We start from the raw sequence: 25285 nt of genomic DNA on the forward strand, positions 1-25285 counted from the left end.
CTGCCTAACTAATTAGCATAATCAGCTTAAACTCAGAGCTTTTGTTTCCAGCCTGTATGTAGCTTTAACGTGCTGGGTTTATTTCAGGCCTGAAGAAGGATGTGGGTGCCCAAAACCTTGTTAGTGCCTTCCATCTCTAACAGTTGCACTAGTAAAGGTCATCCTACAGACCTTGTTTCTCTAATTCATTTTTCATAATAATCATTCTTTTATTTGCCTAGGGCACAAGAAAATGCTGAAGCGTCACTGAAACCAAAGCTTAGCAGCTGAAGCATATGGTCCAATATTCCTGTAGCTGTTTAATTTTATTGTTGCTCTTACTGTAAATAGCACTTCAAAGTAACTGAAATTATGGACATAACTTGTGCAGCAATGAGATACTCCACATAAAATAAGGTTTCAGAACACAAACTTTTTAGAGTATTTGCAATAAATAGGGTTAAACCTAAAGTTACGACACAAAGTAAACGCATCTAACTTTATACCCATGCTTCTCAGTAATGCACGTACTTTTACATCTAAAGTATGCTGCAGTCTGAAGCGCATAGCTTCTTGTTCCTGACACTGGATTATGCACTGACATTCTGCAAATTGCATAGATGCCTGCAAGAGAGGATAGAAGAGACATAAATTAATTTTGCTAACTTTCTGTGGATTACATTTTTTCTGGTTTCTTTTCCAATAAAGAAACAAAGTACATATACAGATGCTGTATTTATCTACTGCTGTCAGTACAGAAATACTGCAAGATGACCAGATGCCTTTCTTGATAGGCTTACAAAACCAACTGGCTTGTTATATGATCCTAGTACCCATAATACGCACACCATAATATCACAGAAGGGAGCTAATCCTGTCAGAGACAGTCCTAGATCTACTGAACACCTCCAGAATTAGAAAATTCAATTGTGCTAATGAGGCAAAACTATACTCAAGTTTTTTAAAGGGATGGCTGATAACTTTGTTGACCTGTCTTTGTTAAGGTGTTTATAAACTCTTTCTTCTTTAAAAGGTTTACTCTGGAAAGCCGCAAGGAGATCTAATAATATAGCTACTTTTCATTGAGTACTTATCAGGAAAGCAAGGAGAAGAGAGGAAGCTCTCAGCCAAAGCACAAAAACAGAGAGAGAGATGTTTATGAACCAGACTGTTTTTATAACTCTAGCAGAGTTCCCTCTTTGGTTTTAAAATAAAACCTGGCTCTCTTTCTGTGCTTCTTCACAGCTGCCACTGAGGCACGGCCAGGCTGCCTCAGGCACTGTAGATGTAGCATTAGAACCAGCAGCTTTTTGAACATTTAACTCTGAATCATTAATGACAAGCAGGATGGCCAATTACATTCATGATATTTGTACAATGGATGCTCTGCAATGGTATGTACTGGCATCCTGTGAGTACAACCTAGACTGATTTCTAAGAACTGTTGCTCTGTGTACCATATGTGCTAATTTTCAGTGAGCATCTGCCTCCACTGTGTCTCAGATTCTCTGTCAGTTGGCTAATACTGTTCACAATGATATATATTACAAAGAAAGTTAAGTTTCCAGCATCAAACATTTAAAGTAAGAAATGACACACTTGGGAGGAAGTATCACAATTACTTTTAATTTTTTTAATGTTTTTAAAGTAATAAATCAATTTGAGAATGACACCTTACATGGAAATTTACATCCTGAAAAGCTAGAATTCTGAGCAGATGAAAAGGACTCTTCCTTCTGGAAGAGCAGCAGCTTACCTGCAGGGCACCTGGGATTTATGTGCTAGTCAGACTAAAATGTAGAACCTAGTCTTAAGAGTCAGCAATGTCAGCAACAGAGATCTCGACTAAAAAGAGGCAAATGAAACAACACGATGTTCTTAAAAATTTCCCTCCCCCTGAGGGACACACAGCTGGCTAACCAAGGTCCCAGAAAGGGCTGTGCATGCACAAATGTGCTCAGTCAGTGACTGCCAGTGCTCATTTCCAGTGGAGCCCCTGTTACATCGAGCAATAGTCTCTCTCACCAGGGAAAGGAGCTGTGCCAAGAGCCAGTGGAAGGTCTGGAAGATCAATCTACTGCCTGGAAGGTCAATCTGCTTTAAATTCCCTGCAGCTGGTATCTCCCTGAGCTAGTAAGGAGTAAATCCAGAATTCTCTAAATGAAAATAGAAGTCTTTTACCATTAAAAAAACAGAAGACAGTCTTAATGACAGACATCTCTTCAGGTAAGTATCTTAGAGTACATGTGAATAGGACATACCAAATGCAATCTAGGTAAGACATCAGACTGTAGGGGAAAGCACCCAGACTTCTCACTGAACTGAAAGCTATCTAAAATTACCTTATCAAGGGCCGTCTCCATCTTAGGTATTTTTTCTTTCAGACGCTTGTCTTGTGATCTCAGGATCTCCAGTTCCCCAGCAATCTTGGTATTTTCTGCTGTAATATAGCTCAATTCCTGACTCAGTTTACTATTTTCTTCTCTGAGGTAACACTTCTCCTGAATTTAATATAAGGACAACAAAGCACAAGTCAAGAATCTGTATACTTGTTTTCCATAATTTTTTTTTCTCTTTGAAAGATCTGAAATAACCTTTCAGAAACTTAAGCTATTCCATCTTGCAAAGGATGAAGTTTTTCAACAAGAAGATAGGTCTTATAAAGAAAAGTACAATTGGATTAGTCCTGATGAAGTAACATCTCGGATTTTTGGTTCATTTGGAAACTGAAATTTTAAGCTTCGGGATCCACAGGATCCAAAGCCAGTAGAGAATGAGGACAGATTATAGTGAACAGATAAAAACAGTCATTTAGAAAACTCCAGCTATCGGTAACTGAATGATTTGTCACAGAAAATGCTAGAAAGACCACAAGATGGTACACAGACCTTATCATACAGCGTTTACAACCAGAACTGCAAAGAACCACCTCAAAAAACAAAGAGGAGAAGCACTGTGGGCCACATTAGGAAGGATACAGCATGAATTAGTTGACATTTCAAAAAAAAAAAAGGTATGTAAGAGCTTGAGTCTCACTGAAACTACTACTGTTCTTTCACGGATAACAAATATAAATTAAAACCTGTCTCTATGCAGCAGGCTAATCTATATGTTGGAGATATTCCCTAGTGTTTGCTAGCATGAGGACAGGGAAGGTGCCCATTACATCAAGTAAAGTTCTCTTTCGTCTTGCTTGGGCCAGTGGTGATTTCGGCCATGCATTTCTCCAAAGGAAAATTTCTCTAGATACAGTTAAATACTTTTATATGGAGCTTTTGTGACCTTAGCTGCATTTGTCATTGCCTCTTCCAAGAATTTTATCTTGCTCTGTAATGCATCTATCTGTCCTCTCTTGGCTGTGATCTGCTTCTGCATTCCCACTGCAACTTTCACAGCTGTAAAAGATAAGGTTAATTCTCAATGAACAACATCGATTATGCATTCTGAGTTCTAATAAAAGACTCTGGAAGTCAGTTACTAGCAATATGTTAGAAGAAGTAAATTGAACCAGGATCCTATAGTCACTTCTGTGTGCAAACCACCGATTAGAATCAGATGGAGTTTTGTCCAAAGAAGTGGCACCAGACCCATCACACACACAAGACAAGATGACAGCACTCCCTGGAAATCTGCATAAAGATCACCCGAGAATGCTCAGCTCAAGGTTGAAGTTTTACAGTATGTAGTAAATGGTTCATTTGCAATATTGTTTATTTATTTCACAAAATACCTGAAATATTATTATATCTATTGAGGGATCAATACTTACAAAAATCCTCTTGTTAACAAGACAAATGTGGGAGATTTTGGGGAAGTTCAATCCATAATTACCATGGCCATCAGATCCCTCCATAGCCTTTAGAGCAGTCCTTGTCTGTTCCAGTTCACCTTGGGCAGAATTCAATTGCATTTTCAGTCTGTTTGCAGTATTTTCCATCTCCTTGGTTTTAATCTGGTAATCCCTCTTCAAATCTTCAAATCCCTCTGGTGAGAGTAAATAAAGATAGAAATTATAGTCACAAAAATGATCATTCTTCTAGATTAAGATTACTGATCTGTTGCCAACTCTCTGTTTAAAGGAGTATTAGATAGGCAGACAGCTAAGACACAAAGCAAACAACATCCACTGCTAACATGCACAACTAGTACTTCAATTCAAGCAAATTCAATTCAAGCAAATGCAAGCAAAAGCTTGTTTCACCAGAAACAAATCTGTTCTTTGGTTGCTCGCCAAAGCAACAATTCAAGAAAGTGATATAAATCCGTATTTCTGAGTTCCTGCTGCTAGAACCAACTGCATATTGTGCAAATTAATGGTATTAGAGAGACAGCATTTTGCCCTGGACATTCTTCTCTCCAGCCACACTTATAATCAGCCTTAGGTCTGAACTGATCTAATTTGGCAAGCGTTCCCCGGCAACTCCGCTTCTCAGCTCTGTTTCTGGTACCTCTCTTCAACTCTGCTTACGTCATCCACACCACTACAAGTCAGCCAGCGGTGGCTCTATCAACAGCTTGGACCTAATTCCTCTGTGGTCATTCACTCCGATAAGCCTTTCTTATACCTCAAATCACCCTGACAGTACTATACAAACTTACAGCAGACCTACCACATAAAATCACAGTATCTGTTCAATTCTTACAGAACTTAATGAGTTTACAAATATAGCTGAGTTGTGAAGAAATAAATGTTACCAATGGGTATTTTATGAGAGTACAGGGATGTACAGAGAGGAAAGCATGTGAACAGTATAATCTGTCTGGTTGCAGTGCAGATTTAACAGAGGATCTCCGTGAATTTTGTGGTTGCCCTGGGTCCAGGCCCTAATTTTTTTTTAATACTATCTTGATTTGCTTCCCCATACATCAGTCCTGAAAACAGTGGAGTTGGAACATAGACTTTTAAATAATGTTGTAGCAAAACCACAACAAAACAGAAACAAAGTTCCACTGCAATTTGATCATAGATGGTTAATGGCATCCACTAGTACTCTTAAATAACACTCAGGAAAAAGTGGTCAAGTTTCCATTCTGCGATTTACTAGATCTGCTTCTTTGGTCTTCAGAGTCAGGCGGTTTAAGCACTTTTGCTCAGAGTAGTGAGAGACTGCCATAAAGACTGTACTCCCATCATTCTGCGCCAGAATCCCAAACCATGACTTTGCTCTTTGAAGCAATCTGACCATCCCATGCTGGCAGGGAACCTTCTGCTGTACCAGCAGCCATATTTGGATTCAGCAAGCAAACCACTCTTCTAATTGTAACATCAGCCCAATTTAGCAGCTATCAGAGCTGAGATAAGTTGAAGCTCCCTACCTGCAAGGCCAGCTAGCTCACTCTGACCGGCTTGGAGTTCATTCATTAGCTGGTCTTTTTCCAGTTTCATGTCATTAAGTGCACGGAGCCTCTCACTGCATATGTTTACCAGTTTAACCTTCTCCAGTTCCAGCTCACTCAGTCTGGCCTCCATTTCACGCATTCTGGCTTCTTTCTCATCCTTTTCAATCTACTTACATAAAAAACAGTAGTAATTGTGTGCAATACGCATAATTATATAAAACAGCCACAAAGATGTGCAGATATCATCATTACTTTAAATCTCAGTTGTCAGAGAAGTTTGGGACCAGTGTAAAACAGACGAATTACTTTTGTGAAAATTGCTAACCCAGGCAAAAATGATACAATAGAATCTGATGTGACAGCTTCACAGCATGTTTAACCTTATCAGGTGTTTATGAAAATGATTTCCACCCTCCCACTACCTCCATATTCACTCCCAATGCGCAGCCTTCTCACAGAAGAGGACGAAACACCCTGTCTGGAGTGAATTTTTTCTGAAGATGCTGACCTGCATAAGACTACCATATCCTGTAATACTTGTCTGAGAAATAACCAGTTATAAACAGTGTCCTCAGTTTGGAATTCTGAGTGCTCGCTGTCTGTTACTCCTCAGTAACACTTCACTTTGTATTTCTGGTTCTGTTACCGGTGTGGACAATTGCATGACTGAGTACAGCACGTTATATTCCAGCTTTCACAAACCTTTTGGCAATCGCTTTGCACCAGTGAATTACTCATTTTTGGTGATAACGTGATAGTATTATTCTTTGCTGCCCACTAACTATTCTAGTGCTGTTAGAATTCAAGGTGCATTTTCTGACCTGCTTTAAAACCACAGTAACAGCACATTAAGGTAGAGATTTAAAACCAGAAAACAACTATTATCTTACAGCAACATAAATACAGCATCATTTGCACACCTTAAGTTCTTCTGCTTTAAGTTTCCAGTCATTTCTTTCTTTTATAAGCTGAGATTTCTCAACTTCCATTGCTCCAGCAGTTTGACTGTGCTGGCCCACAACCTGGGTCATGTTATCAATTTGCGTTTGGAAAATCTCAATTATCCTTTCCTTCTCTAACAGCTGCAGTTTCAGTGTTTCACACTCTGATTGCACATTGTGTAAACAGTCCTCTTCATTCTTTAGATGCTGGAGCTCCTGCATCCTACTGCCACGTTGTGAATGTAGCTTCTTGATTTCCTTACTGGTGACCTCAAGAGCTCTCTCCTTCTCCTGCAGACGGGCTGTCAGATTTGACACTGTTTTCTCAGCAATCTCCAAAGTGATCTGTTTGGCTGTAAAATCTTCTTTAACATTACGGAGTGTTTCCTTCGTTGACTCGAGTTGGACAGTCAAAGAGGAGATTCTTCCAATGCTTTCATTTTTTTCCTTAGTTGCAGCTATCTGAAAAACAGCAATATAAAGATTGACCAAGAGAAATGTTTATTTCTACCTTTAGAATTTCCTGTCACATTTCTGATTTTCTATAGTTCATCTTAAATATCTTGGTTTTACAGGAAAATTCTGTCAGCATGGTCTGGTCTACAATGACTATTTGATTCTTCTGGTTTTCTTTCCTTTTTCTCTATTTTAACAAATTAAGTATTGCTTAGAATATTGTTTTTTTAAACAATATAAATGAAAAATTAATAAACTGGCAACGTTAGTATAAAATTTAGAGTAGTTGGGTCTAAAGAACTTTAAGAGATGACTGACTGCACTGTAAGTTGGAAAAAAAATGTGTGTATATGAATAAATTCTTACTGATTTTATTTCTGCAGGCAGCAATGTGCACCACTTCAAGCACAAAGTACTGTGACTCAGGAACTACTAATACTACGAAATAGAAACAGAAGAAAATAATTAACTTCTTGGTGGGAGTATTTCAAAGGAAAAAATAATGGATTGAGAAAATGGAGAATGATGTGTGAAGTAGCACAACCCTGTGGTTGGTAGAAAATAAAGGAAATAACTTGATCTTTACTCATAATGCAAAGTGGGTTACCTAATTACAGTTCATTTTTGAGAGACCAAAGTCTTGAAGAAAGGGGAATGTACTACAAGTCACTGTCTAGGAAACTATGTTGTCAGAAGGAATTCTTCTGACATAGCACTGCATTCAGCATAGGGTTATAAACACAAACTTCATTACGTTTTCATTAACCATTACATAAAGTAATCCATGAAGGCCTTGAATTTACTAATTATTCTTACAGCAATGCTCACTACTGAAAATGTTACCTTCAAGAGACTATTTGTTACAACCGGCAGCATCAGACTTTCTGAAAATTTATAAAAATGTTGGTTTGGAGGTTTACAGTCAAAATCAAATACACTATCAGCAGAACATTCATTTTCTCCTAAGGTTTGTATGTCAAAAATCAAAACCAAAAATAATGCTTCTAATTCCTCATCCGTAAAGAGAAATAAAGGCTGGACAGTTCAGATTGATAGAAAAAAAATGCAAATTCTGTCATGTATCTGCATCTTCGGAAGGAAATTTTCGGCACATGAGCTCCAGAGGCCTCCCAACCGTGGTAGCCAGAGTTATAGCATTTCTATCTGAAAGTATAGCCCCCAGCCACTGCACTTTCTATCCTGAACACTATCACGCTGCAGTTGCTCACCAACCTGGTGCTCCATTTGTCTGCGGCATTCAGTCCTCATTTCCTTCACTGGGTATTCCATGCGCTGCAATTGCATGTTTTTGTTATCTAGTTGTCTCCTTAGATGGTCAATGGTGATGCTGTTGCCTGCATTCCGATCCCAGAATCGCTTGTTCTGCTCTTTTTCTAGACTGAGTTCTATTTCTTTTTTACGAAGTTCAGTCTACAAGAAATTAAAGTAATCTTCCTCCTTGAACCACATTTAGGAATTTATTGTTCTTTCTCTTAAAAATAGCAACATTTAATTACACAGTTACATATCTGAACAGGGACTACTGCATGGATTTACACTTTTAGCAGAAGACAGGAATATTGGCTAAACTAGTTTGACATCTCCTACACATTTTCTTCCACCAAAGCCGTAACTTTCAACTTTACATACTGCTGCTATGATTATTTCGGGGTATGTAACACCTCAGTGCTGAAGTCTTTCATGTCATTTATTTCTATCCCAAAATCAGTATAAGCTACAAAATGGAAAAAAGATTACATTGTGTCAACATCAAAGGAAAACCAATGAAGCACTACGTTACTTGCTAAGGAAGGCTGCTCTTGATAAATACCCATCTTCACCACTAGCAAGAACTGTTCATTGCTTGTTCTGTTTCATGCAGTAATTTGTCACATGTTCTTCAGAGCTTAAATCTTTTTCACATCATATGTAAACCTAATAGTACACAACTGAAATTATAAATGATAATTTAAAATATAAATATTAGTTATTGATCTCTCAGCAAGAGATGCTAAGAATTACAAGAAGGGCTTCTACAGGTATGTTAGCCAGAAAAGGAAGGTTAAGGAAAGTGTTCCCCCTGATGAACAAGAATGGCAACCTCGTATCAACAGATGAGGAGAAGGCTGAGGTACTCAACAACTTTTTTGCCTCAGTCTTCACTGGCAACCTCTCTCCTTGCCCCTCCCCAGTTGATGGACCGCAAGATGGGGACCAGAGGGGCAAAGCCCTTCCCACTGTAAGGGAAGACCGGGTTCAGGACTACATGAGGAACCTGAACATACCTAAGTCTATGGGACCTGGTGAGATGCATCCCAGAGTCCTGAGAGAATTGGCTGATGTCACTCTCCATGATATTTGAAAGGTCACAGCAGTCAGGCAAAGTCCCTGGTGACTGGAAGAAGGGAAACTTTGTGCCCATTTTTAAAAATGGTAGAAAGGAAGACCCTGGGAACTACCGACCTGTCAGCCTCATCTCCGTGCCTGGGAAGATCATGGAACAGATCCTCCTAGAAGCTATGCTAAGGCACATGGAGGACAGGGAAGTGATTTGAGCCAGCCAGCATGGCTTCACCAAGGGCAAGTCTTGCCTGACCTCCTTAGGTGGCTTTCTATGATGGCATGAAAGGATGCAACTTCTGGCAGTTTATGAGAAGATGGACCAGTCTACACCACTTTTTAATTAAGATCTTAGTCATGTCCAAACAGAACACTTACGTATTCACATTTATATCCACTAAGTAAAGCACCAGATTTTCTGACTGCTGAAACTATCCAGTATCAACAACCCACACTCACTTTTCACCTACTCCCTTGAAAATTTTAGTTGCTAAGGTGTTTTCCTAACAGAGAAGCTGCAGAGAAATGCTCGCTGCAAAAGAGAGACATACAGTTGTAAAAGCTTTATTTAGATTGTCTCTCACACCTTCCCAGGAATGACTCCATATAACTGCCTGAGATCAAATGATCTGCAGCTATCAACTTGTCTCTCACTGAAGGCTACCTTAGCAATTCAGTGTATTACACTTCCTATTCAAAATCAATTTTTATTGGACCAAGTAGTATATTCTTTTATAGATATACAAACCCAACACTTTCTGGAGTTGGTAGACTGTGAAAAATAGCCTTAAACGGTTTCCCAGTTTCCACTTTTACATCTGCTACGAGGTAAACATTATGAACAGGAACATGCCTAAGGAATATACAGTACAGTTATAACTATACATGTGGTATGACCTTCTGCTGTGCACTGCATGATTTAAATGAAAAGTATTCAGGTAAATAGACCTAACATGAAAAGTATACCATATATTGTAATCTTCCTTAAGGATGAAATACAGTAATGGAGATTAATGTACAAATTCTCCATAGTTCAGTGGTGATGCTGTGAAAGTCACTTTTAGAACTGACTAGTGTGAGTTTTGACACACGTGAATCAATGGAATTGGTAAAAGTGGAAATCTACAGAAATGATAAAACAAACGTCCTTCCTGCTCTGCCTTACAGTGCAAGTACACATACACCATGGCTCCACAGGCCTGACCTGTACATCCCTGCCATTCCATTCTCAGACCTTTTTGGATCAGAGACTATCAGCTCTGCCAAACTTCACGACAATCCTGTGACCTGAACTTTCTCTTTCCAATAGTATGTAGGAGAAGGATGCCTAAATCCTCATGACTTGTAATCCAAGCTGGATTTGGATCCATCAAGCATTTCTGCGTGGGTCAGCTCCACTAATCTTTAAAGGGAGTGGAGAGCAACTGTTTTCAGGTCATTTTCTAAGGGCAACATGAATTATCTTCCACCAAAAAGAAGAACAAAATTATAGATGATAATAAAATTTGTTATAAAACTGGAATCCAAAGCAGTGAAGTTAGCAAAAGATGCAGCAGACATAATATGGAAATAGGATATAAAATGCTGTAGTTAGTGACATGGCAGAGATTCTGTGGTGAGACTGTGAGAAGTTCTCTCCATTTGTCTGCAGTAATTCCCTGCTGTACTACCTGGAAAAAAGTCAGTCTTCGGGGAGAAATGTAGTTAAAAAATATTTGCCAAGATTAGTATTTTCTAATGGGATTAAGAAATGGTTCGAATACACAGGTGCTGGCCAGCCTGTCTTTTCTGCCTGTATTATATCCTGCTGCTAAGAAGCCTTTGGATTTCAATGAACATTAAAGGTTCTTAACTCACAATGAGGCCTCTCTGGGCACCCAAAAGCTTCTCAAGCGCTGTTGTATTCTCTATGTTCTCCCATCCTTACACTTACTGAGACAAAGTTGCCAAAGAATTTTTCTGGGCAGTACGACTCAAATAAGAAGCTATTTTTACTGCGTGTTTTTTGCTGATATATTCTCTAGTGGTATAATGGAACAATGTTCTTGTCCTGCATGTGCAAGGGATGTTTGTAGTGCAGAATCATTTTATGTTTTTCCAGAAGGCATCATTTGTGGTATGCTCTCAATAAGTTTTGCAAAGCTATTTTGTGTTAGAGAAAAATAACTTGTTCTTAAAAATAATATAAAGAAATAGAGTTAAGGATTACTTAATTTATCTTATTGTCCACACAGTTTTTCTGAAGCAATTCCTTATCAAAAGACTTTCCTTATGTATCCGGAACATTTCAGATATCCACATATCCAGTTTCATTGTCACTAATGCTAACACTCAAATCCATACACACCTTGTCTTCATACTTCCCGTTAGCTTCTTGTAATTCAGAATGCAGCTGAGAAACTGTAGATTCCATGTGACTACCTTGATGTGCATGCACTGAATTCTGGTTTCTTGCTTGTTGTCTAAGAAAAGTTTTAGGTGGAGAAATTAGAAACTGTAAGAACCATGAAAGCATGAAACATTTGTGGTTGTTTTCCCTGCATTCAGTATGACCACTGAAACTTACTGCTCTGAAGTATGATTATCATTCACAGTGGGATCACACAAAAATTACACCTCCTTACTGGTGAGATTTGCTCTCTGATATCTATCTCACATAAAATTACATAAATTGAAATCTTGAAGCTAAGTCTGCTTTCAAATGCACTCCAACTATTCTACAAGCAGAACTGAGAAGCATTTTGCTATCAGCTACTCAGTCTCCACTATACAAGTCAGATAATAATTCACACTGATATTTAAATCTCAAGTTTGCAATACTGCATGGCATGTCCTCATTTTTTAACTGATATATTGAGCACTCAATTCTGAGTCAAGTGGCCAGTGAGAACTAGCGTCTTATTATTCTCACTCAACTGTTACCGAAGTTAACGGTACCAACATAGCTATTTATCCCAAATAAAAATTACTCTTTCTTTAAAATTACCATTCGTTACTATTTGTACATGTATGCAAACGACCCAACTGTCTACCCATTCTTGTTTATGATTCAACTGGTAACACTGCTGGAAATTCATTTTGTATCCGAATCCATACAACATTTAGAAGGCAAAGGTCAGAGTGCAATGCAGTCACCTGAAACTGCACTCAGCCACAGCTCTTAGCCTACATACTCTTTCATCCCTTAACCTTAGCCAGGCCCTCTGCAAAAACTGTTCACAACTCAGTTAGCAGAGATTCATCATTCCAAAAGCTGGTAACAAGAACAGAGCTGATGGCTGGAGCCAGTCTGAACATCCACTGACTTTGCTGACCTTACTCTTCTTCTGAACCGCAGCAATCTGAGAGAGAACCAGCCCGAATCTCCCGATTCTCAGAGTTTGCCTAATGCACGGCTGTTTTGCCTCTCCTCTGTACAGCGTGGTTTAACGTGGTTTTTTTGGTTTTCCTTTTTTTTCATTCCATAATTTATGCAAGGACTGCTTAACTCTTTAAACAAAGACATTAAGAAACCAAAAGCGTAGGGCAGAGAGTAGAGTATACTAGCAGCATAAGCTTTCTCTCAAATTAAGGTTACTCTTAATATTTCTATACTATAATAAAAAAACACACCGAATGATCTTCATCTGGCTTTGGATACTATTTGTGTAGCTGCCTGCCCTGTTGGCTTTATCAGTTAGTGCTGCCACCTCCTGTTCATGCTCACTTGTTAGCTGCTCAATCCTGTTTCAGAAAGAAAATACTGGTTATAATTTCAGTCTTGGCAAATAATAACTTCTCCACTGAAGAGGTAATAATATTTTTCAGTAGTCAGAAATGTAACCATTTGATGTTCTATTGGGAATGACATACTATGTATCAAGTTACTGACCCTTTTATTTTGAACAGGTTACTGTATAATTCAGGTGGAAAGCTGGGCAAATTAGGACTTCTTGAACAAGGAAGGAAAAAGCTCTTAGTGAAATTAGTAAGAAAAAGCTGATGTAACCACCAAAGTGGTTACTATCAATCTTTTAACGGTGGAACTAGTCTCCCAACAAATTCTAGAAGTCCACCTAAGTAACCAATCACACTTACAAAAGTAAGGTGTACAGATTCTTCCAAAATAATACTTTTTGGGGGCAGCGAATAAAACAGGAAATTGCCAGCATGGAATTAAAAAGCAGCAGAAAGAAACTAAACATCTGGAACGGAACTATTATCAGGTCCTCAAAAACATTACTTGCTGCCCCCCAGCCACTCCTCCCCCCAGAATTATCATCATCATCATCATCATCATCAAAGAATTATCTGTGGAAAGTGAAAAAACATCTATTTATGGTTTATGAATAAATCAATGGAGAACAGGTACCTATTTTGGTGTTGCTGAAGCAGAAACTTGGTTTGGGCCTGCGAATCTTTTTTCAATGACTCAAGTTCCTCTTCCGCCTGTTGTAAATAGATGACGTTAACCTCTGAAGAAAAGATGGTCTAAACAGTAGTTTTCAACGTGTAACTTCCTTCCTTTTGCTTTGAACTGTGAAAAAGTGCACAATACAAGTTGAACTCCAGCAACAAACCCAGTCTCAAGTTGAGGACAATGTAAAAGGCTGACATACCAGCACCTGCCACCTTAACTGCATTTGTACCTCTTCATGCCATCACCATAGGCCAGTTTACATGGGAGCTCACGGAGTTTTCAAAAATATTTTCTAAACAACAGAATGCAGAGTGTTGGAAGGAAAAGCAGCACTTTCTTCACATACCAGGATAACCTTTTCTTTGAGGTATGACACCTCTGAGTCTAAATCCTGCAGGACGTCAGCAAATGCTGTGCTCAGGTTGTGGATTTGTAGGCTAGAAATATTCCCATGCTCACAGAGTTTCTTGCCTGTGCTGTCTTCGTAGTCCACTAGGATGCCATGTAGTTCCAAAAGTACTTCCTCATGGCTGTGTACCTTCTTTTTCAGATGCTCAGTTTGGCTGTCAGCCTCCCTCAGCATCTCCTCCTGCAGCTGGTTGGCAGCTTCCAGCTCTTGAATAGTATTTTTTAGCTGTATTTTTACATTCTCTTGGATCTGGGATTCCTTTTGTCTGAATTTGGAAACCAAAGCAATAATTTTAAAAACAAGATTCACAACACAGATTTTTATCCTGACTAATCAACTAATATGTTGATTAACTGCTAGTTTTTACAATTACATAATAAGCCATTTTCTAAACCACAGTACTGTAGTCTCATAGTCTTCATTCCTGAGGGCAAGTTTCTCACTTCAATGATCTGGTGTGCCTCTCAAAGCCCACATATAAACTCTCCATAACACATCTGTCTTGGCCTTCATACCTGGTATCCTGAAGCGCATCTCTTTCCAATTGCACTTCCATCAGTTTGGTCTGCAATTCAGCAACGATCAGTCTTAAATTTCTTTTCTGTTGCTCATGTAGCTGAGTGGTCTAAAGGAGGAAAACCCAAACAACCAAGATAAACCAACCAAAACACTGAATACATAACCTAAAAAAATGAGGCTGAAAGCAGCATAGGTATGGGAATTAACAGGTTACTTTTGTTTATTTTCTTTTTTTTTTAAATAGTTCTTAGTTAACCAGCTAGTCACACTGTGCTGCAGTGGACTGACTCTGCGTGGAACACCGTTACAGGGATCGTGCCAACAACATTATTGCCCATTGCCTATTTCAGTCTGTGAAATGACACATGGAAATCATGATGGCCAAGTACAATATACAGCAGCCAAGTGACTGCTCAAAATAGCACTGGCGAAACTGTCCAAAGACTCAGCAATGACAAAAACAACAAAAGCACATCTATACTTAAGAAGCTGCCCCAAATTTGCAACTCACTTCATTCAGCCTCTTCTGCACATCTCTACCTTTGTGCAAGTATTCTTTCAGAACGTTTTCCACGTGTTCTTCACCAGCACCACTCACGTTTTCTTTCTCAGAATCAGTATGTATTTCATATTTGAAACAGAAGACACTACTGGGTGGACTGCTACCAATACTAGAAGAGGCTGAGTTTTCCACCACTGTGCTGAGAATGGAAGAAGGTAAAACATTCTGGTTGCAGAGAAATTGGCTAGCAGCACCTGAAAGGCAGATAAATTGAAGTTTTGAAACAAGAGACGTTACATGAGAATAAGCAGTCATCTGTACAAAGTGGCCATTAGTGTCTCTCAGTGCCAATGTATCAATAGTCAAACCTAGGAATTGTCTTTTCTAAAGACAACAAACCCAGCCAATTCTAGGGTGCCACACTGAGTGGGGAATGCCACAGCATTCAGAGAACACTTCAGAACTGCTCTGCCTTTACCTTGGGCTTGTGTCAACAAGCACTGTTCAAGATGCAGGGCCTAAAGAGGATTCAACCTAGAATACGAACTTATGAGCACCCTTCTAACTCACATAAGTCTGCAATGTTTATAGTGATTTACTTCCAAATCTTGTTCTGAAATCTGTTTAATTAATACTTGCCCATGCTAGGCATATTGCCACTTGGTAAAGATTCCTCATGACTCAAAAAACGCCTCATTGATTCCACTGGGAATTTGGTGGCTTCTTCGTGGACTTTCAGAGCCTCTTTTGTTTGTCTTTCCAGTGCCTCCCTGCAGAACAGCACATAGAAACATTTGCTGAAAAGGCAAGGCTTAATACAGAAGAGTATCCAAGTGCACTGTGTCACAAATGCAAATTGAAATGAGTAACTGAAAAGAGAAGTGAAACCAAAGAATTTATTAAGTAACGCTGCTGTATTTTCCTGGTTTGCACTTATATTTGGCAACACAGTGCCACATCTTCAACTGCTGCAGCTCCACTGTAGTCAACTGAATCATCGTATTTTTCCATTAGCAGGCATAATGTATAAAAGTCCAAACAAGTAAAATAACACTTCATCAAATAAACAGAACCAAATTGGTTCATCTTCTGAAAAGGAAGGGATTTCCTTTTATTTCCACATTTTTTCTCCTAGCTGGCCAGTAAAATGTTACCTTACTGACACAAAACTGTAACTGCATGGTCAATGAAACCCACAGAAATCTGTCAAATACTTCATTTGCAGGCATAATAAGAAACATCTCAGAAAACTTGTATGATCAGAGAAGTGTTTGGTTATATAAAACCTCAAGCACAGAAGAAAGGAAACCTGTGTGGATTCACAGCATCTTATTTTATTGGAATTGACCAGGCAACAGTTCGTTTCCTACATTCCTGGGGCAGAGGGAATGTGTGTGTGCAAAGAAAGTAGAAAAGTAAGAGAAAGAAAAAAAAAAAAGCAGGGGCAAAAGGAATTTTTCTGACCAAAAGAGAAGAAATCCAGTCTAACTGAGAGTAATAGGGAAGTTTTGGCAGTTCACCTATAAGCTGTAAATAAAAGAAAGTTGAGAAGAAACATGAAGGAAAAAGTTGAGGGACAAAGAGGAATATGAAATTACAGGAAAATATTATAAGTGGCAAGTCCACAGGTTGGAAGGAGGAATATGAGACCAGCAAGAAGAGCAGCCCCCTGTCACTTGGCATCAGTATTGTTGTGTGTGCATAGCAAGACTGTGACACTCACAAATGACCCAATTACAACATGCACAGTTCATTTCTGTCCATGCAACTTTTTTTTCCACAACACAAGTCCCTGTGTCTGTGCAATGCACTTGTTATGCCGCCTCTCTGCATCTGTATTAATGAATTCTGATAAACCTGAATTTTCATTCTGTAATATTAGTGACAAAAAAGATTAGAGGACACAGATGCAAACAGAGCTGCAGAGCATGGGGAAAAACATCCTAAGGAGTCTGTTACCCTGAAAGTCAGGAGAAGGGGCATCAGCTACAGGCAAGGGTGAGGTTCTGTCAACACTGCCCTGTTATTATGAAGTATAAACTAAATGCATGAACAGGTTAAAAGAATGACTAGACAAATCCCCAGGACTAATAAATTTGACACTTGGGACAGACATTCAGATTCAGTAAGCATTTACATCCTAATTCCCTGGACACTGAGACTGAGGTACACTAAGCAAAAGTGTCACTTTTTCCTGACCATTTTTCTATGCTTCTCCCACTACATACTGTTGCAGTAAGCACAGTGGTGAGATGACACTTTGGTTTGAATAATAGTAGGCAGAATCCTGGACTCCTGAAAATTCATTATCAAAGGGCAGTACTACATCCTGCTGTTTATGCAGAAATCCCATTGCCAGCAGGAAGAACTCGCTCCACTATGGATAGAAATTCAGCTATTATCCTGGCACACAAATTACAATGATCAGTGAAATTCATCCTTCACTTTAGAGTGCCTTGGGCACCCATATCCTTAAATTTTGTGTTCACATCTTTCCTGTCACATTAGTAAAACCGACTACACCTCAGGAATCTGTTGGCTTCCATTTTCAGTGAGTGTGCTATTTCCTGTAACAACAGGTAGCAGCTACAGGAATTTCTCTAATAACAAACAAAACCTGTGTACTACCTTAGTTCCTGGATATTCTTGCTCATTGTAACACCACCTGTGAATAAACAGATCGGTCCTTATTTTCTAATGTATTAAAAATCAACTTTATGTAATAAAAAATGATTTTTGCCCATCTAATTTTACTAATGCAGAAGGAGTTAGAGGATATTGAGGGAGATAGTTTCTCTCCTTTTATAGTCTTATGCTTTGTCTCATCAGGATGAACCCAGATGCAGGCTTTTAGAAGCACCTTTTAGCATCACCTATTATGTTTGGCAACAACAATCAAATGGCAAACTATAAACATTACCACTTTCCTACAATGTTTCCAGATACAGAGTTTTTCTACAAGAAACACTGAAGATTAAATTTCTATAAATGTCTGCCTTGATCTCACCTGCAAATGTCACCTATCCCAACCTGCTTGAATAAAGCCAAATGGACTCCTTCCTCACAAGAGTGCTTTTGGAGATAAGCCCAGAAGAAAAACTGAAGCCTGGGGTGAGCCCAAGATGGGCAAGTCTAGACTTGTATGTCCTGAATTTTGAGAGCGTGATTGCTATTAGCAGTCCTTGGGGTCTGTGAACCTTTTCCTTGGGGGCAGGGCGGGGGGAGAGATATGAAGGAAAATTTATCACTTGGGTAGTTCTGAGCCGGATGGTATTTGATGGGGTTTTATTTGCATTATTTGGTTTTTCCTCCTTGAGTGGGTCCTCTGGAAGACATGGGACCACACTGCAAGTCAAGAGGTAGCTACAGTAGCAGTTTCCATACCATGCATAATTCGACACCTTCAGTATGCCAATCTGACTGAAAAAGACCCCCGCGGGTGCTTCTTAAGGGCACGTGATAGAGAAAAGTGGAGCCTTTTATCTCAGACCCCAATCCCTAGTACGCGAAATGCTTCCTTAATGCGAAAGCATTGTCCTTCGACCCTCACGTAGCAGGCCCTGAAAATTCAACAGTGCCACGACGACAGGGCCATTTCTCCCAAAGCAGGACGGACCCTGTCACTCGCCAGCCCGCGTTTTCCATGCGGCGAAGGAGGGCGAGGCCGGCTGCAGATCACTCGGCCGCACGCCGACAAAATGTCCGCCCCATGCGGCCACCTGCCTTTTCATGGCGGGAAACGAGGGAGACCCTGAGTGCCCCGGCCGGCCTCCCCCACCTACGCAGGCCGGTCCCAAAGTCCCCCTGGCCGCTATAAACCTGCCACGCCTCCGCTCCCATGGGCTTCGTACCTCATCAGGGCAGGCACGCCAGTACTGCCTCCTGAGAGAGGCTGCTCCCTCACGGTGAGAGCCGCCTTGCCCCTTCTCCAGCCTCCCCCCCTGCCCGGGAAGGAGACCTCCCGCGGCTGCGAACCGATCCTCCAGGAGCCGCCCGCTTCATCTCAGCGCGGCCTCGGAAAAGCCAGCGGCCGCCGCAGCCCGGTCGCCATCCCCGCTCCCTTCCTGCGCCGGCGCTCAGCCCCAAAATGGCCGCTCACACGTGCTCCCCTCAGGCTGTGGGCACAGGAGTTACGGCGCCGTCGTGGCTACTGGATTGGGATGGCAGGTGATTTAATGATGCCGTGCTTGAGACTGGAGACAAAAATCCTCTCTACGGGGGTAGGGGAGGGCCTGGGTTGACTTCCTCAAGGTATTTCACCAGCAAAGGTAGCACATGTCAGGAGGGGGTGTGGGGGGGCGACCATAAGATGACTGAAGGCAAAAGTTGGGGTGAGGAGGCTTACTCCCACCAGAGAAAATCCAGAGGGCCAAAAGCATCTTCTCAAAAATACAACTCAGAAATAAATTGAAAATATTTTTATTTTTACACCGATCTCTTCAGACGTGAAATGTTTTTGAATACCTAAAGGTGACTGCCTGACTGGTATTTTCATTTCTCGGTGAGAGAGTGGGTGCAGAGTCAAGAGATGATCACTTTACTTCAGCAAAGAAAATTATGGCTAGCTGTCCCATTTTGGATCTTGATTTCAAGAGTGAACATACAGATGTCAACAGGCTGTCCCTCTTTTCAAGTTATACAAAATTACAGCCAACAGCTTCTATCAGACATCCCATGTTACAAGTCTCCAGGAACAGGTGTATGAATGGGGCCCAAAACAAAATCAGAGCTGGAGAACATAAGTCGGAGCAAACTCGTGAGACTGACATATATATCTTTAGATACCTACTAAGAAGAAAAACACATAACCATTCCTCAGTGGAGAACACACCTTTTTAGTTTACAAGAGAAAAAACCACTCACCTGAAAGACAAACCTAAAGAATAAAGAAGAAAAGTGGTTTTACGTGGACTAGTTCAGACTCAGGGAAGACAAGTACGAATTATTCAGCTGAAAATAGATCTCTGGTCTCCACTCTCCTAGCTGAGACCAGCTCTTCTGATGTCTACTTCTGAGCCATTTTGGCATGTTGCTCCTCCTCAGAAGTCCCTTCGGTACAGATGAGGTCTGTTTTATTTTCTAAAACTTCTCTTTAGAGATTTGTGAAACTACTTTCTCTGAACTTACAGGATATAACTAAACAGCGGGGAGATTTGAACTAAGCATAATGTTTAAATCCCCAGCAAAAAGGCAGTAACAGATGTCTACAAAATTTAGGAGCTGAATTTCCTTTCTCTGATTTCTAGGTTTACCTTTGATTTGACCTAATGACTTGCCAGCTCAGGGACCCAGGTGAGATTAATAACACCACTCTGAATACTCAGTAAAGACTCCGCTTCCTTTCTGAAAGGGAAAACCATAGCAAATGCCTATAAACTAAACTGTGAAATGTTTGCATCTAAATCAATCAAATCACCTTAAACTGTGACAACTGACACTGCCAGCAGATGGGGGCAGTGTTGTTCTGATGAACTTCATTTACAAAAGAAACTTGGAATATTTGAAGGAATTCAGGAAAAGTAAGAGCAGCTTCTAGCAAGGAGGCAGTGCCTTTATTGATGATAAATAGAGGGTTTGATTGTGAACTCTGAAAAGTGAAATCAACGGTAATTTCTCCTGCTATAGCAGTGTAGTACTCGACAATGGAGGGAAAGGGTTATGACGTGACTCTCTTTCAAATTTATTTTCTCTTACACTGAAACTGCAAAATTTTAATTCAAATGTATTATTCCATGTGGACAGTGCTTTTCTGAACCCAGGTCACTTCTATTGCACCCTAACAGACAGTGTCTCAGCTCTGTCCTGGGAGGAATTCCTCGCAGAACAATTCCTTTCTTGTAGCCAACAGCGCTGAAATATTTATGTTATTTGAGGTTCTTGCTAAAGGAAAGATGAGAAAAAAAGGTTTGTATTTAATACTTTGAAATGTTTATATGTAGGTGAATGGCAAATATTGCTTTAATTGTATTCAGCACTGAAATCTATTTCTAGGAAGAGTTAGTTTTCAGCAAAAGCACAGCAATGCTCATCTGCGTGTTGTTAATCCCACTTCCTTCATCAATAGTTCCTGCATGTCATTAAGTTATCTTGCACTGGTTTTGTTTGCATTGCATCTGGCAGGAAGTTAAATCCCACGTGTGTGGGCTGGAGTTGCTGCTATCTCTAGTGTTACAAAATTTCTTTGGTTTTTTGGGGTGTCACCGAAAGGTTAGCATTGTGACAATGGCCTAGACAGTTTTCTTCGTGAGAAATGTATGAGTAACACGGATGGCAACTGGATTCTATGAGCACCTGACAGATTTTTAACTCCTGTGTTGAATAAGAGTCTGCCGAGAAAGCAGTGCATTATCTGGCAGGCCTTTTTGCGTGATCAATCAAACCTTTTTGCTTAGCTTGTCATGGGTCTTTGATATATACAAGCACCTGTATGTGACATTTTTAGAGCTGGATTAACAGTATGAAGGACTAGCAAATCTGGAGGTAGTAGGCGGAGAAAATTATGTTCTTGCAATGGTGACAAATTTAATGGAGGTATTGGCAAAAATGATGTTGGATTCAGTACCTGAAATGAATTGCAGTGTTGGAGTAGACAAAAAACTGTATCTCAGAAATTATTTTGATAACTGTTAATCATCATCTCCTGTAGGCACCATGGGAAATATAGCTCTTATTGAAATTCTGGTGTCTGCAGACATTAGGTGTAGTGACCAGTGTTTTGCATTGGAAACTGATACAATCCAAAGAAATACCTTTTGGTTGTTAACAGACTGACATGTTCTTACACAGTCTTAAATAGTCCTGATGGCTATGGATAGGAGGATGCATGACCCCCAGAGACAGCTCCTGGAGCCTGAGCCTGTCTCTAGAAGGTCTGTGGAGGGACAGAGATGAATTGCTCTTTGTGGTGACTTGGAATGAGGGTTTTTACAGTGAAACACTAGGAGTGTAAAACTACAGAAATCTGATTTGTGTCAGGCCAAAGGGTGAGTTCTGGATAAAAGCAATCTGTGAGCCTGACCAGCATGTGAAGCTAATGAAAACTCAGCCCCTGGGAGGGAAGCAGAGGGAACAAAGCTCAACATAAGCAAGGATTGAGGATCATCTACCATGAAAAATAGAGAGAGGGGCCTGGGCCTCTTTTTTGCATTCCTCTGCATGGCTGTTGGGAATGAGAGCTGGGACACATGGGGCAAATAGAAGGCTCTGGGGAAACTGAAACATCTTAAAGGGGACGGGAATGGGGTGGCATGAAGGGCATGAATAAATTCAAAGATTTGTGGTTTTAGTCGTAGGTCCAAAGCTTTTACCCCACAGTTCACTATGGGTTTGTTAACACAAGATCTTCACAGCTTTCAGAGCCTGAAGGAGAAATAATGCATATCCCAGGCACTATAAGATCCAAAGTCTGGGCACCTTAGAGGCATAGGCACTACTATTTGTGTACTCAGCTATGCCAGCAGGAAAGGGAGTGGTCTGTGAACTATGTTCTCTATCATACTGTTTAAGGGACAATAAAAAACAGAATTGTTTTTTAACACCTTCAGTGATATATGCTGTCAACACCTGTTTAAACAATGAACCAAATCCCTAACCCTACATGCATATACACAAGAACAGAAGCACCCACATTGATAAGTTCTGCAGTAGTCATTGGCGACTGCCTACATTACTAAAAGTATCGTAAGTTCTCAGTGTTATTTCTTATTCCATACATTAGGAAAGCATTGACCTTTTATGACAGTGTAAATGGGGGAAAGAAATACGTCCAGGGAAGTTGGTAGGCTCCATGTGGAGGAAAAGCACTTTATGACAGCAGAATTATTAGCAATGCTGCACTGCATGATTTGGAACAGGTCCATTGTATTTTCAGCAACTGACGATTTGGATTGTTACAATTCCTTGGCAAGTACAATAGAAAGATGGTGGTTTCTGGGGGCATAATAAAAGGGTGAGCCCCAGCTTTTGCACACTGCATTTTATAATTGCATGCTTGATGTCCACAATTGAGCAGCACTGCCTTGCTTGCCTTAATCCATCTCTCTCTCTCTCTCACTTCCTTACCCTCCCTCATAGCAGCAGTAGCTGCTGCAGCTTTGGCAGATCATCGGGGAGAGCACAGAAAATGAAAAGAGCTCAGCTATCATCTTAACATTTTTCCCAAAGGATTAATTTCACCTGCTTTTCCAGTTTTCCTGATAGACTTTTTTGTGCTTTTAATCCAATAAGTGCGGAGTTATTTCACATTTTAAACCTCTCTAAATAGTTTTAGGAATGGACTTTCTCTCTCCTCCGCCCCCAGCCTTTTTTTTTTTTTTTTTTTTTTTGACAAGTCAGAAAATTGTGAAGTAAGCGGACAGAGTAACTGAGAGCGGGAGAGGGAGAAGACGCTTCCATTCTTTTAGTGCAGTGGGCTGAGACATAAAAGCCATTGTAATGGTAAATCACAAACAGAAAGGAAGAAAAGACTGATAATCAATCACAAATGAAGCATTCGTTTGGATTTGGGCAATTTGCTGGCCAAGGGGCTTTAAATCTATAAATATTTTTTAATTTTTTTGCCCACATCTTTAAAAGCACAAGTTTGATATACTGAAGACAGGAAGATAATCTTTACAAAGCTATCATGCCCAGAATACCTGGGAATAGGAAAAACACAGTGCTGAAATGCCAGTAAAACCTCTCAATTCTGAAGGAGAAACAGCAAGCTGATATGTTATTGGGAAATGTTTTTAACCCATCACCTTGGACTCTAGCTCTGAAGAAAAATTTTCTGTCTCAGACTCTTCTTGTTTCACGTGTTCAGGGATGCCTTGTGGCAGGCTTCTGGGGACTTTAATTTGCAACTTCATTGTTCTGTGATTGCCTGAGTGGGTTTTGTATTTGTCTGAGTATGTGAACAGACAGATGAGGATGTTAGACAATATTAACACCAGCATATCATCTTCAGAGTCCAGCATTACCCATAAAGGAAGATATATCTACCTGGAGGCACTGCTTCAAGGAGGCGCTCCATGGGGGTTCACACTGAAAGGCGGACTGGAGCACGGGGAGCCATTAATCATCTCCAAGGTATTTTTCTTATTTTAAATGAAATGCAAACAAGTTAGGAGTGGTGCCCGATTTAAAGGGCAAGAGTTGTAAAATAACACTGATATGTTATATTTGATACTGTATTTGGCTTGGTTTTGAAAACTGTTCAGCACCTATTCAAGTCAGTAGGTTTGCTCAGGAGCTATGTATTTGAGCAACACAGGAAAGTGCTCGGTATTGTTTAGCTATCAAAGTGCAGTTTTTGTCCCACAGAAAGTATCTTGGCTTGCAGAAATTGGCGCTATTTATTTCACTACTATGACTGGGAGCGAGTAGAGGGACTCTCATGAGGTTATCTTGTGTCATGAAGTCATAGCATATCTGAGCATGTTCAGTAATCCATCACTACCTCTTCTGAAGAGAAAAGCAAGTAAGTGCTTGAAGTCACATGGTGTAATGTTGGCTAGTTAGAAGTGTGTGTGGGGAAACAGAATAACAAATGCTTGTACCTGTTTGGTTTGTATATATATTATGCTATGTTAGCAGTTTTCTCGCCCTATGAACTCACTACTTACTAAATATCTATTAAGTATAGTAAGATTTTTAGTAATTATTAGTGAGTGAGTATTGTCAACAGGCAAGTAGTAGCATAGATCACAAAGATATATTGAGGGAAAAAAATGGGAGAAAGAGTTCCTTACTCTCATCAGAACTGGGCTGTTAAAAGTACCCAGGTGCCTCAAGATGCAGATACTGAACACAACGGATTTTCAAAAGCCTCAAATTCAATCTATGAATATCTAAAATGTATTTGACCTATGGCCCTAAAACTGTTTTGTAAATAGGATTTAGGCAATTCTAAAATTTTATCTGTAGTGGCTCTTAACCATGTTTTTCTTCTGTGTCATCTGTCTGGTGCATTCTTCTTGTTTGTAGCATGCATTTATATAGTGAGCTGTTAGATGCATATATATACTTATGTCTAATCTTACTTCCTCATGCAAACTGGGACAGATGTAAGGAATTCAAAGGATCAGAACCAAAGTTGGCTAAAAGAAAATGCTGATACTCAGAATCAATGTTATTGAAATCCTGCAACTCACTGTGCAAACACATTCACGTGAAGACTGTCTGTTGCTTGTTCACCTGAAATAAATTATTTTTAATTAGTGCATCTACATGTTGAAAGTTAAAAAGGGGGACTTCCATAAAAGTTCTTTCATCATAAAGGGATTTTAGAGATTTCACATAATCATCTTTCTTGCAGGATCTTCTTGGAAATAGTTTGGCATAGCTACATAAAACAAAACTGACCTCACTGAAATGGTGTTATATTCTTTCATTTTATAAACACTAGGGACTAACACTTC

The 25285-nt window shown here is 39.9% G+C and overlaps 1 protein-coding gene across 1 annotated transcript in view; it reads right to left on the reverse strand.

Annotated features, from left to right (window-relative positions):
• The window catches only part of CCDC158 (coiled-coil domain containing 158), a 35644-nt gene extending 13108 nt beyond the window's left edge, over window positions 1-22536 (reverse strand). Inside the window, 15 exon segments of the mRNA XM_075422088.1 lie at window positions 511-603; window positions 2322-2480; window positions 3262-3374; window positions 3811-3963; window positions 5296-5485; window positions 6240-6722; window positions 7950-8147; window positions 11404-11550; window positions 12716-12779; window positions 13408-13484; window positions 13802-14129; window positions 14380-14489; window positions 17514-17552; window positions 19771-19890; window positions 22483-22536. Of these exon segments, the coding sequence (XP_075278203.1) occupies window positions 511-603; window positions 2322-2480; window positions 3262-3374; window positions 3811-3963; window positions 5296-5485; window positions 6240-6722; window positions 7950-8147; window positions 11404-11550; window positions 12716-12779; window positions 13408-13484; window positions 13802-14129; window positions 14380-14489; window positions 17514-17552; window positions 19771-19890; window positions 22483-22536 (2328 nt within the window).
• Window positions 22537-25285: the final 2749 nt, after the last annotated feature.

The sequence above is a fragment of the Opisthocomus hoazin genome, chromosome 5 (genome assembly GCF_030867145.1).
Source record: "Opisthocomus hoazin isolate bOpiHoa1 chromosome 5, bOpiHoa1.hap1, whole genome shotgun sequence".
NCBI classification, from domain to species: domain Eukaryota; kingdom Metazoa; phylum Chordata; class Aves; order Opisthocomiformes; family Opisthocomidae; genus Opisthocomus; species Opisthocomus hoazin.